The 13,608-nt window shown below is 45.0% G+C and overlaps 1 protein-coding gene across 2 annotated transcripts in view; it reads left to right on the top strand.

Annotated features, from left to right (window-relative positions):
- The window catches only part of Slc22a15 (solute carrier family 22 member 15), a 57,518-nt gene that overhangs the window by 7,739 nt on the left and 36,171 nt on the right, over positions 1-13,608 (top strand). For both annotated transcript variants that reach the window (XR_004119731.1, XM_031374992.1), the window contains exon 2: positions 714-926. Coding sequence is in view for 1 of the 2 variants with exons in the window: in XM_031374992.1 (XP_031230852.1) it covers positions 714-926 (213 nt within the window). In the remaining variant the exon portion in view is untranslated. The remainder of the gene's footprint in view (positions 1-713; positions 927-13,608) is intronic.

Here is a 13,608-nt window from a genome sequence, read left to right as displayed (position 1 = left end):
CATAACAGGGGATGCATTTTCATTTTTCTTTCTTCCTGGCTTCTGATGTGGTCCAGTTCTGTAGCCCAAACAAAACAAAACAAAACAAAACACAGAAGGAAGCACCAGCCCCCTCCCCCAACCTCCTTTCCCCCTCCTCTTCTCCCTCTTCCTCCTCCTCGCTTCTTCCTCTTCCCCTTCTTCTTCTTTGATTATTTATTTTTGCTTTATGTGTGTTCATGTTTTTGTCTGCATGTATATGTGTGTACTACATGTATGCCTAGTGCCCGTGAGTATAGAGTTCCCTGGAACTGGAGTTATGGATGGTTGTAAGTTGCTATGTGGTGCTGGGAGTGACCTTTGGTCCTTGGGAAGAAGAGCCAGGGCTCTTGACTACTGAGCCATCTCTCTAGCCCTTTCCCCCTTTCCTCTCTTCTTTGTCCTTTTGTCTTCTTGAGTAAGTCTAGCAGGTATTTCAAACGTTCTTGAACTCACTGTATAGCTGAGGATGACCTTGGATTTCAGATCCTTCTGCCTCCACTTCCTAAGTGTTGGTACTGACTGTCGAAGAGAGGCAGCATGCATGGTTTATGCAGTGCTGGGTCAGCACTCGATCAGCTGAGCTTCACCCCTAGCCCAACCACTCACTGTATCTGTCAAGGTTTGCAGGCGTCCAACATTTTCTACGCTCATGCCCCTGTCTGCAGCGTTTGATTCTGTGTGTTTACTTCTAGCTTTATGTGGCCACAGAAGCCATCCTCATAGCTTTGATTGGAGCCACACCAGCATACCACTGGGACATGGCAGAGATCCTACCCAACCAAAGCCACAGCAACCAGTCTGCGGACAAAGGGCAGGCCTTCGGGGACTGGCTTCTGACCGCCAATGGCAGCGAGATCCATAAACACGTGCATTTCAGCAACAGCTTCACCTCTATTGCCTCTGAGGTAAGCAGGCCACCAAACGAGCCAGGGGGCAAAAGGGATCAATTCTGAAAGAGCCTGTGTTAACTGTAAAGTCCTTTACACAGTGAATTACAAGCCATGTTAGCCGAGTAAAGCAAAAGCATGCAAGTGGCCTATTTATAACCCCTAGAGTTTATGTTTCAGCCCCATCCTGTATGGAGACACAGGACACCTTGGCTGCACAGGATAAATACAGATGGTTTCCCCAGTGCAAGCAGGGTACCCTGCTCTGTGGGGTCCGCTGCTGTCCAAGAGACTCTGGTGCTGCAGAGCCAACCAGAGATGAAGCAGCTGAGAGCCATCTACTGAGAGCAGCACTAAGAAATCATGCTTTGATGGTCTTTGTATGTCCATGGCCCAGCAGCAACAGTGGTAACTGCCCGACCACTAGCCTCTTAATGAGATAAATAGAATTACTGGTTGTTTGCTCTAGACCAGACAGTATGATATTTTATAGGTTTGACTTATTCACTCAGAGTAATTTTCTAGGGTGGGGATAGGCTGTTTTCTGGAGTGGGGTTGGCTGTTTTCTGGAGTGGAGTTGGCTGTTTTCTAGGGTGGGGATAGGCTGTTTTCTGGAGTGGGGATAGGCTGTTTTCTGGAGTGGGGATAGGCTGTTTTCTGGAGTGGGGTTGGCTGTTTTCTTCATTTGACTAAGGGAGAAACTGAGACTCCGGGGCCAAGCTTAATTCATAATGACAGTGTTGGTATTTGAACCTATTTGTCTTAACTTGGAAGCCGGTGCTCTTCATTCTGATTCCAAGAAAGAACTCCTATCATCTGCACCTAGACTCGGGGCACATCTCTGAGGTTCTTTTGGACTGGCAACAGTAGTCTAATATCTTTTGCCCCTTCTTTATGAATAATTTCCAACTGACAGAGCTGAGAATACAGCTCATAGGTAATATGCTTGCTTGGCGCATATGAAGCCCTCAGTTCTATCTTCATTGGGGGAGGGGAGGAGGGAAGGAAACTAACTGATTTAAACAAAAGGCCTGCCCTTACATCCTGCGGTTTCATCTGTTGCTTCTGCAGCACTGTTGCTGTCTGTGGTTTTCAGCCATTTTAAAGTTGTACACACCAGTGTTTTCATACTAAGTAGTCCAGTATTTCCTGAGAACAGTGACATTCTCTCACAAAGAGGAGAATTATGACCATCAGTTTAAGAGGGAGGATTATCAACTACACCTCAGTTACCAACTTAACAGATCGACACCTAGTTAGAACTCATGTTCCATCCACATCCAGTTGTGTCACATGATTAATACCTCCCACAACAGGATTGTTTTCACTTCTAAATATGTCAGATCTAATCCAGGATCTTCTATTATGATTAGTTGCCCTGAGCTGCTCAGGGTCTTGTGACCTTTCACTTTCCTTGTCTTTGTGAGTCTGTTTTTAGACAATCTGTACTCTTCCCTGTAGGCTTAGCTTTTTCAAAATCTGCTTTAGTAAGAGATCTTAAATGCTTCAACCTCCCTTAAAGCCCACCAACCAAAGCCATGGGAGCAAGAGGGCTAATAGATCAAGGGGAAAGTAGACTGTTTAGTAGTTCTTTGGGGCGATTCCAATCCTTATCACCTGAAGTCCAGTCCATGAGTCAGTAGCGGTGTCTAGATCCAGGAGAAACCTCGAGGGTCTGCCCACTGCCATAAGTCCACAGAAGTCTCAAGAAGCTGCCAGAATATCACCAGAAGTTCTTTGGTGTGTTTCTCTTTACAAAGTCACGACAAGTAAAGATCAGCAAAGGGAACCAATGCCAGAGTGTCACCCACTGTCTGTTGGGTTATACTTACACTCTTTCCAAACATCATGTGCTCTCTCAACTGCCCACTCCAGCAAAACATCACAAACCCTTCACCAGACAGCATCCAGAAAAACACCACATGTCTGTTCTCAGCAAAGCATCCTTTCTCGTGTCTGCTTCACCAAAACATCCTCCAGAAGACAGTTTCCAGAAAAAGATCACATGACACAACTGAGTCTCCAGCAAAACCAGAAATTCCCACTTCACCTCCCCTTTTTAAAAACTGAAATATTATCTGTGTTGGGTCAGTCTTATGTGTCTTGTTATCTCTGCTCTAATGATATTGACGTCATGCCTTCCAGGAATCATCTGAGTTCCCCCACTCCATGTACAGTTACTGTTTCATTTTTAATAAGTGAGAAGTCTATGGGGACTGGCTTTCAGATTATAGTCACTGTTGTTTATCAGATCTCCATGCATAGCTTAATGGCCATCCATGGTTCTTGTGTGATCCAGTATAGATGATGCTCACAGTGGCCAAATGATTATGTCTTAATTCAGCACACCCTTGACGTGAGAGGCCTGGAGCCTGCTTCTGTCTATAAGCTGCCTTCTTTTCCTTTTCCCCATGTGTCTGTATATTTGATCTACATATCTATCAAAAGTATGTCTGTGTAGATCTCTCTTTAGTGATTTATAGATTATTACAGCTCTTAATTATTTTACTACCTAAATTATCCCCCAGTTTACCAATGAAATGCCCTTTTTATTTTTAATTTAAAATGTAATTGAAAATAACTGTGAATTTACATGCAGTCACAAGAAATAACACAGAAAAATTCCACATTACCCTCTGCCTAGTCTCCCCATCAATAATCTCCACAAACCATTCAATAACATCTCAGCTGATGACAGCTAACTGCTGGTACTGCTGTGGCTTCTCTTGCTGGCCTTTAGAGCGGTCCTGCTTCTCTCCATGGCTCACCCTTTCATAGTTCCTCCTAACCACAGATTCTTTCTCCTAAACTTCAATATTTAGGAGATGTCACTTGAACTGTATAAGGACCCAAATCTTATTCTGGAGACTTTCATGGTTCATTTTTTTTTTAAATTTTTTTTGCTCAGCATAATTCTCTGCTGACTGACTAGCCTAAGATTGTATTATTGTATTATTATTGCTAATAAGCTTGGGAAGGATTGGGTTGATTCTTCTTGCTTGATTGTTTTCAAAATTATTATATTCATTTCTTTTCCATTTGCACATGAGTTTTATATAAAAAGTTGAACATAATTTTGTCTGTATAAATATTTTGGGGATTGTTTTTTCTTGTTAGGAGTTGCCTTTAGCCTGTCTATGAGTTTACTGGTGTCTTTACTAGGCACAGATTTATTGCAGAATGTTTCCTGGCTTCACCAATCACAGGCCTGAGTGAGAACAGCTGCAGCTTGGGTAGAGTTCCTTAAGCCTTGCTGTGGCTGAAGCAAAGTCTTTCTAATCTGGTATAATTTTGATTGGTCACAACTTGAACAAGGCCACTGGAAGGGTCGTAGCTTCAGCATCCATTGTGCTTGCAGTTCTTTCTACCGGAACTGTTCCAAGCAGTAGGGTTGGTTGCCTTGGTGCTGGTCTGGCTGGGTGTCCAGAAGTGACTGCTTCACTGCAAGTCTCGAGCTCAAGGGAAACTCTTAACAGCATTGCCCTAACCAGCCTAGTTTATTTGGAAGAAAAATGAGCACTACTGGGTACTTACAGGGACACTAACACTCTTAATAGTACTTGGCAGTGCTTACTGACTTGTATTATCAGCCAACGTCTTCATGGAAGCTTGGATCCTTCTGCCTGTCTCACTTTTGACCTGCTGGCTTCTAGTCTTGAACATGAGGCTGGAGAAATTGGAGAGTACTCCACTGTGTCATTTCTTGAGACCTAGGGTCCCTAGATGTATTTTTTTCCTACTTTTTAGAGTCATCTTGTGTTTGTTTCATGTATAATATTCAACAATATTTGAGGGAGAATAGGAAAAGTATGTCTACCTTGTCCTTGCCTTGCGCCTTTGCCCTTAGAAAGTAGACATCCTCCTGGGTCATTTTGATTTTTAAAAGTACTTGAGACACCTTTGTTGAGGGGTAGGGATGTGGCCCAATAATAGAACTCTTGGCTAACATGCAACAGGGCCTGGGTTCAACAACCCCCTACACATACATACATTCACAAGAGTTAGGGAGAGGAAGAAAGCGGGGAGGGAGAGAGAGGGTGTGTGTGTGTGTGTGTGTGTGTGTGTGTGTGTGTGTGTGTGTGTGTGTGTGTGTGTGTGTGTGTGTGTATGTGTTTGGCCTAATACATCATAGGTTATCGTTCAGCTCCATGTTCAAACTGTGGTATTAGTCATCTTTCTAGGAAACCCTGGTTCCGTTTAGCCTCCCCTAGGACTGCAAAGAGGATGAGAGCTGTAGATATACATACATATATACATGTATGTTTATATTCTTTAACAAGTCCATTATCACACTATAATACAAGTGAGTCTTAGACCAAAGTCTGCTCCACATGTAAACACTTCTCATCCTATTTATCACCAGCAGAGAAGCTCACAGTAAACTTTCTTGCAGGCTTGAGAATCCTGACTCTTTCCTTCTCAGAGGTATGCTGAACACTGTCCTCCCACTAGCATCAGACAACAGAAGGTTCCAGAGTTCAGATAGTTCAGGACTGAAATGGGGTCACCCCAGTAGATAAAGGGTACAGACCATACTGTTTATCTCAGAAGCTGCTGCATACAAAGTGTAGGGAGTGTCGTCCAAATACACTGAGCTAATCTGTGTATTCTGAGTCCCATTCAGTTCACCAGCAGCAGCCCTTTCTTCTTTGATTTTCTTGTGGTACTGGGAATGGAACCTAGGGACTTGCATATGCTAAGCAAGTGTTCTATCACAGCTGCCTTCAGATCCTTCTTTTTACTTTTTATTTTGAGATACGATCTCATTAGATTTCCCTGCCCATTCTTGACCTCACTCTAGCCTCACTCCAGGCTGGCTACTGCTTCAACCTTCCAAGCAGTTGGGACTATAGGCCAGTGAAAACTAGGCCTCGGTGATACCTGTGCAAACTATCCCATGGAATCCATTAATTACTTTTAATTTAGGTAACAGAGCAACACTGTGCTTCAGCACTGCAGGCATACAACCTATCATAGTAGAATTGAAATTAATACTAATGAAATGAATAATTAGAAGCCCTTCTATGACTGGAAAGATACCTTTATTAATCAGTGCTCATTGAGCAACTACTACTTGCCTCATGATTAAAAGGACCCTGCACTTCAGGGCAGCAGGACTCGGCCATCTGTCTCACCATGCCCTGTGCTGATCCTCTGAAGGCTCACAGCAAACAGTGCTCCACGACTGACTGAGAATAGACAGAAGGAGGGGGTTATCAAGTGGGAGCTCAGAGAACTACCTCCACGGAGACAGAGGTGGTTGGTGACAGAGAAATGGAATTAAGTGCCTTCTCCAGCGAGTGCATCCCTTAGGGCACATAACTAAAGGGCTCAGATGGGCCTTGTCTTCACACTACCTGTGTCTGTCCCACTGGAGTGTATCTGTAAGTCACTGTCTCTCTCACCATCTCTGTCAGTCTGCATCTGTGTCGGCTCCTTCCTCCTCCCCTCCCCTCACTACTTCTCCTCCTGTCTGTCATCCTGGCTCCAGTTTTCTCCAACATTGCATTCTCTGAAATGAGCTCCCTACTTCTCTTCCATGTAAAGCTTTCATGTTAGAAGTTCTCTGACTCACTGGGCATGATGGTGCGTTCCTTTAATCCCCAGTACCACAAGAAAATTAAACAAGAAAGGGCTGCTGGTATTAAGGAGGCAGAGGCAGGTAGATGGCTACGAGTTCAAGATTAACCTGGTTTACATTGTGAGTTCCAGGTCTGCCAGAGTTACATACTGAGACCCTATTTTCTCTTCTCTCCATGTGCTTCTGTTTCTCACTCTCATCCTCTCTTCCTCTCTGTCCCTCTCTCTCTCTTCCTGCAATACATATCTGTCTCTTTCATTCTCACTAGTTCTACTTAGATGTCCACATCTGTGTGTATATGCTATCATTCATTCATCTTGACTATAGGTTTGTAATTACTTTCTTTCTGGGGCAGGAAGGCACATGCTGTGTTCATTTATTATCTGAGCATCAATATTCCACCTTCAGAGTTATATTGCAAGGAGCAAATTACCCTGCATATAGTGAACCCACACTTCCAGCATTCCTCTGGTGTGCCTAGACCTGAGATAGGGGAGGACTGCTCTGTTGCATAGTTGGGTAATGTAGATGTGTAACCCCTCTACAAGATGTCTGGAGTCATGATTATCTGTGGAGCATCTCAACTCTTACCCAGTTGCCTCAGACTGAGTAGGTCCTTGATGCTTTGCCAGGGTGTCTATGGCCTGTCTGCTTTATTCATAAATTAGTACAGACGGCAACACTGTCCACTACTGGGACAGAAATCCATTTTCACTTACAGGCTCTTCAGATGTGGCAAGACTGTTCATTCTTTGCTCCAAGCTTGTAGGTGGAAAGGTGAACCTCCAGAAGGTTTCATGGATAGAAGAGAAGATGGAGAGGAAGACAATGTGACTGCCTTTCAGAGCCCATGGGTCAGAAGCTGTCTACCATAGGTTTCCCATAGCCCAATATCCCTACTGTGTAAATCAACAGTGGAATGAGAATGGTCCCCCTAGGCACATATATCTGAATGCTTGGTCCCAGTTGATGGAACTACGTTGGAAGGATTAGGAGGTATGGCCTTATTGGAGAGGTGTGCCACTGGAGGAAGGGCTTTAAGGGTTCAAAGGCTGGCACTATTCCAAGTTAGCTCTCTTTGCTTCCTACTTGATGATCAAGGTGTGAGCTCTCAGCTACTGGCCCAATGCTATGCTGCTTGCCTACTGCCATGCTCCCCACTATGATGGTCATGAACTCAGCCTCTGAACCTGTAATTCCTAAATAAAGGTTTTCTTCTCTAAGCTACCTTGGTTGTGGTAACTAAGACAGATGTCAAGGGGTTTGCTCTAAACCATATCCCAGATAAGCTGCTCTCCTGTGATCCTGTGACTCCATATTCTTCCCATTACGTAGTGGCTTCCAAATATTTTTCCATATAAACCTTAGTTTTAAAGCATGTCCTAAATAAAGTATCATATTTAAGATGTTTTATTTTTATTTTTTAATATATGCATATCTAGTGTATATGTGCATGAGTGCAGGTGCCTACAGAGGCCGGAGGCATTGGATGCCCTGGAGCTTGTGAGCTCCAGGTAGTTGTGAGCTGCCCACTGTGTACAGGAATCAAATCCAGGTCCCAGCAAAAGCAGTATGCGTTTTTAACTGCTGAGGCCATTGATCCAGCCCTATCATATCTAAGAGCAGGAACTTTGCTGGTGTCCTTGAAGAGAGGTCTAAGCTGAGCTCTGCCTCTACTAGCTCCAGAAGCCCTTGTTTGGAAATGTAACCAGTCACTCACTCTCCTGAGCTATGTATTAACTTCACTGAAATGGCAAGAAGGAAGGAATGAAAATATGGTTGGGCAGTTTGGTGACAGTGCATTCAAGCATGGTGACTATGGGGAGACTGTGGACACACATCAGACAGAAGATCCAATAAAAGAAATACCTTCCAACTGCCACTCACCTGCTCAAGGGTGCCTCTTGGAAAAATAGAGAAACAAGAATAATGCGTTCTCAGAGTGCCCAGGGAACTGGCTCAGTGTGTCCTGCTAATCAAGGGAGGAGCCTGTTCCCTGACACCTGTGACCCTTCTACTGAGGCACAGAGCAGGCAGGCAAGGGAGCAACTGTCCATCACAAAAAGGGAGCAAGGGTTAGGAGAGGAGAAAAAAGCTGAAGTGGGGAAAGGGGAGAGAAGAGAAAACGAACGAGTCCTTTGCTCCTCATCAGGTGGAGCCCAGCAGCGCCACACACTCCTCTCCTCTGGTGAGATTTGGGAAGACATAACTCTTCTGCCTTACGTTTAAAACACGGAATCCTTTATTTTTCTCAAAGTCTTGCTTTATTGGAAGGGTCAGGGACAGCATTTGCATCTGCCCTATGTGCGTTGTCTCCTTGTGCAGAGTTTGTGAGCCACACGTGAGCCCCCCAGGGTGCTCCTGCCTGGCACCTTAGAGATCTGCTGGGGATGGTTTGATGTGGCTGGTACAGGTGCTTCCCTGCCCCCCCTTTTGTCTCCAAGCTACCATTCAGCCAAGGACTGGCAGCAGCACAGATTAATGGCTGGTGAACAAGGTCCAGCCATGGTGGGCAGCACAGGCCAATCGTGCCGGCCACACACTGGGCTGCGCACCAAGCTGGGTCCATCTCACTATCAACTGAAGTACAGCTCCGAGCTCACCTCCACTCCCCTCAGCACTGATGCGATTTCAGCCCCCACCTCCCCCCAGTCTTCACGCTGAAGCAGTCTGTGTTACGTGCATAGTCCAAGACCTGGCTCTTGTTGAGATTATTAAGTCTAAAAACTGAAGTTTAAAGCAGGTTCTTGGGCTAGCATGATGGTGGCTGAGAGAAAGGGCGCTTGCTGCTAAGCCTGAGGACCCGAGCTTGATGCCTAAATCACGTGAGACTGAGAAAACCAGCAGAAAACCTAGTGGGGGTGGGGGGGCATATTCCCTCAGCCTATTAAATAAATACAAATAAAATAAAGTGTGAAGTTCTCCTTACCTGTGTACAGAGATATCAAGGTAGTGCTTACAGAACTCCACAGTCTAGGCTATTGTGTTAAACTCCACAGCTTATTGCTTCCACCAGCATCTTATTGTACTTGATCTTGAAGAACAGTTTTATGGAAGGTTTGGGAAGGGTGAATAAAAGGTTATGTGATTAACATGATATTTAATTTTTAAAAAATCCTCTAATCTAGCAGTCTTGACTATTCTCAAATGAGCTAATAGCCATTGGGGTGGATTTATGTAGCAAATTGCTGTCTGCTATATTCAAATTATTCCCCCAGCTCTGACTCCTACAGAAAATACCAAATATCATGGAGACACACAATTATCATGCTTAATTAATGTTTGCAACCAAAAAGCACAAGGTTGGAATCTTTAATATCATTGTGGATATTGAAGAGCTGAAGTTGACTGACTATTATCTTGAGATTAATATATTTTTCCCCAAGCCAGACCCTGGGGTCAGAAGGCAGAGTATTAAAACTATTTGAAAAATTCACTGCAATTAATTGCTGTAGGGGCTAATTTTTTTTTAATGTCTTGCTTCCTTACGCCTGTGCTATGGATTGTTCTCGCCTGCACACTTCACCCATTAAGTGGTGATTCAGAGTGACAACAACATGGAAATGAAGCAAGTTAGTTAATCACCATGAAACTGCTCTGGAGATGCCCGGTCCAAGTACGCCCCACTCTCGGGAGCGCTCATTACCTGATCTGTTCCCAAAGTGAGGTTTTCCTGCAGAAAAGCAATTTGTAATTTTTATAGAGAAGACAAGGGCAAAGAGGTTGGTGATGATGTTTGTGTGGAATTGCTATCAGTAACCACTCAAGGTCCTGTGGGACCCTCAAGGTCATTCCTTGGGGTGTTGGGAAACTTCCATCTGTTCTGGCTCCACAGTCTTGGAATTTCCATGAGCTAGGAGTCTGGGTGTGGAAGTGGTTATTATAACTTGGTTTTCCCAAAGTGGGCATAGGCCAGTCTTGTTTGCCTGTGTTTAGGTGGCCTGCCATAACAACCAGGAGCTGACATTGTCTTCCTGTGCATTTCGACCAGGTGGACTGAACCGCCATTGGGTCTGCCGCCTTTTCTTGGAAAGCTGAGGTGGTACTTGTGAAATATACTGGGCCCTAGTACAAGTTCACCTTTCAGAGGAGACTCAGCAGCAGGTGAGGGATGCCATGGCTCTCTGGCCTGCTGGAGTTACTGCCTGTCTCACAGATTCATTGACCCACTGTGTGCCCACCCGTGGCACTGCTCTTTGTATGATGATGGGTGTTGTTCTTAGTAGAAACACTTGTGCATTAATGAACACGAAATAAAGTAGTTTAGATGTCAGATTGGCTATAGAAAGAAGACAGCCCCTCAAACTCTAAATGCCCCTCAGTGGCGCTGAAGGCAAGATGGCCAGTTAGCTAGTTTCTGCATACTAGTAAACTCAAAATACAAAGCTGGAAGTAAGGGTGCCGAGATGCACGGTAGCATGTGTGGGAACCCCAGCAGTCAGAGGGTGGAGGAAGGAGGAGCACTTCCCGTTCAAAGTCAGCCAGACACAGAAACAAAAGTCCTCCGTGAAGATGCCTGGAAGACTATATAGCATTCACTCTTACATACACAACTCAGTGAGTGTTTGATTAGTGCTGGCAGGCACTGTGAGATTAGCACGTAGGTTTCAAGTGTGCCCTCAGGAAGCTCAGGGCATTATTTGAGAGAGACAGGGGAGCACATGGCTCACTCTGCATCATGCAAAAGAAAATGTGGGAAGATTTGGCAGGGAGAAGAGAGAGCCAGTTCTGCTGAGGAGGGTCAGGCTGGGGTGTGGATGTATGTTACAGAGGATGGACAGGAATTCAGTGATGGGGAGGTTGGAGGTGGCGGAGGGGAAGGCAGGGGCCCAGCAATGTACAAAGAAAGGTCAGTTCCCTATAGCAATAAGGCTTCCTGGCACAAATAGAAATGCTTGCTTCCCTTTGCAAGCAATGTCAAGCCCTCACTTGGGCTCCTGCAAGGCAGGCTGTGTGTCATGTGTCACCCGTGAGTGGGCGATGTAGAGTCATCACCTGCCCTGGGCCAAAACAAGGAGAACAAGAGAGGGCCAGGCCTCCCTGGAGGAGACAAATGTCCTGATGCTTGTAAAAGCCTACTGTGCATAGATAGATAGCTCTTTGCTTACCAAGTAAAGCTCCTTTTGAAAATAGGGCTCTGTGTTTGAGAGCATGTCTCTCAACTACTGTTCTATAAAATGTCACCATAAACTAGGAGGATAAACAAAAGTAGGAGAGGGTGGGCCATTTAGGCCACAGGGGAACATGAAGCAGACAGACCTGCGGCATTCTTGAGCTGCTAATAGTCGGGCTGCACACACTGCAGCTCTCAATGCTAATGGAGAGGTCCTTCTGTGCACTGGGACAGTTGGGGAGGATGGAGTGGACCCGCACTATGCAGTGTGGGAGGAAGACACACACACCATGGAATGAGGCACACCCTGGGACATAAGGTGAGCCAAAAATGAAAAATTACAATAAAAACCACTGTGGAAGGTGACTTTAAAACAATGTCTTCTTTTTTCCTCCCGACAGCCTTCTGTTTCTAAGCACAGCGGCCACACAGCATTCCCCCCCCCCCGCCCTTTCTTACTTCCCAGCAATATTTTAGTTTGTTTCTCTAAGTCAGTGGTTCTCAGTTTGAGGGTCATGACCCTTTTGGGGTTGAATGACCTTTTCACTGGGGTCACCTAAGACCACCGGAAAACACAGATGCATCAGAAAACACAGATCTACATCACAGTTTATAACAGTAGCAAAATTACAGTTCTGAAATAGCAACAGAAATAAATTTATGTTGGGGTCACCATACAGGAGGAACTGTATTGAAGGGTCATGCCATTTAGGAAGGTTGAGAACCACTGCTCTAAGTTACAAGATCTACTAATTCCTAATTTCCTTCTGAGAGCTGATTTTCCTGCTTGTTTCCTGAACAGAACACAGACTGAGGGCTAAAAATAGAAACTCTTTCCTCGGTTTGTTGTCATTTCATAAGAAGGGTAGCTGTGGGGACAGGAGAAGAAGAATGTGGGAAAGTCTGTTGGTTAATTATCTAGCTGTGAAGCATGCAGCCTGCCTGCTTGACAGCTCTTTGATGTCTGTATTTTTCATGACTTGGCTGCTAACTTTGCTTTTAGAATTATGCCTGAGCATGGAGTCCATTTTAGAGAAGTACATCGTTTTGTTTTGTTTTTTTTTTTTTTCTGATGATCATATTTCTGCCGTGTCAGAAGTGATTGGTTTGACTTGACATCTCCATAAAGCACAAGGCTTGATGCCTTCAAGACACGCTGAAGACACGTTCTGTGACGTCCTTTAAAACTCATGTGCAAGCTTCACTCTGTGTTTGATTGGTGTGGTCCATTCCGTGGTAATTCCTGTTCCCAGGCTTAGACTCTGGGAACACCAGCTCTCCACGCCTAACTTGAATCTGCTCTCTTCTAGAAGTCCCTGTTCTGTCCAGGCCAGCCTGGCTCACTGAGCATTTGGGGCTAAAAATATCTGTCTTCATGGTCTTTCTTTCCTATTAACATGCATGCATGCAGGAGTGGGATTTTTATATCTCGGGCCTCACCACCATCAGCTTGCCATCTCTGTCTCACACTTGTATTGCAACCAGGGTAGATTTGCCCTCCATGTACCCAGACTTCAGTGCCTTACTGGGACATCCCCTCTATCCTCAGCCTGTAAACAAGCAAGCTTGAAGACTGAACAAAACCCTCTCCCAACCGTGCCTCTGATACCGGGCCAAGAGTAAGTCCACCTTCATTCTCCTCACCTCGGCCCCTCTTTGGGAGCTGGAAGGCTCTGCTGAGCACCTGGTGCTGGCTCGCACCTGTGTTGGACATATTTACATTCCTCTCATCTTTTATGGTAGAGGCATCTGCTCCTGGTTGTGGCCTGCTCTGTGCCTGATTTCCTCTCAGGCCTATTTTCTGTAGCTGAGTGAACTATGCTATCTGGTTCTGCCACCATGCCCTTCCAGCCCATTTTGAAATAAACACAACAAATACTCGTGGATTCTATTTAGTGATTAGAGAGAATACATGCACAAAAATAGATGAGGATTGTTTAGTCAGGTCAACATGAAGGGATAAAAGTATTTGTCTTTATAAGACTTTCTTTCCTATTAATATACAT

The sequence above is a fragment of the Mastomys coucha genome, unplaced genomic scaffold (genome assembly GCF_008632895.1).
Source record: "Mastomys coucha isolate ucsf_1 unplaced genomic scaffold, UCSF_Mcou_1 pScaffold16, whole genome shotgun sequence".
NCBI lineage: Eukaryota > Metazoa > Chordata > Mammalia > Rodentia > Muridae > Mastomys > Mastomys coucha.
Note: the sequence above shows the minus strand (reverse complement) of the source record. Positions and strands in the feature narration are given on the sequence as shown.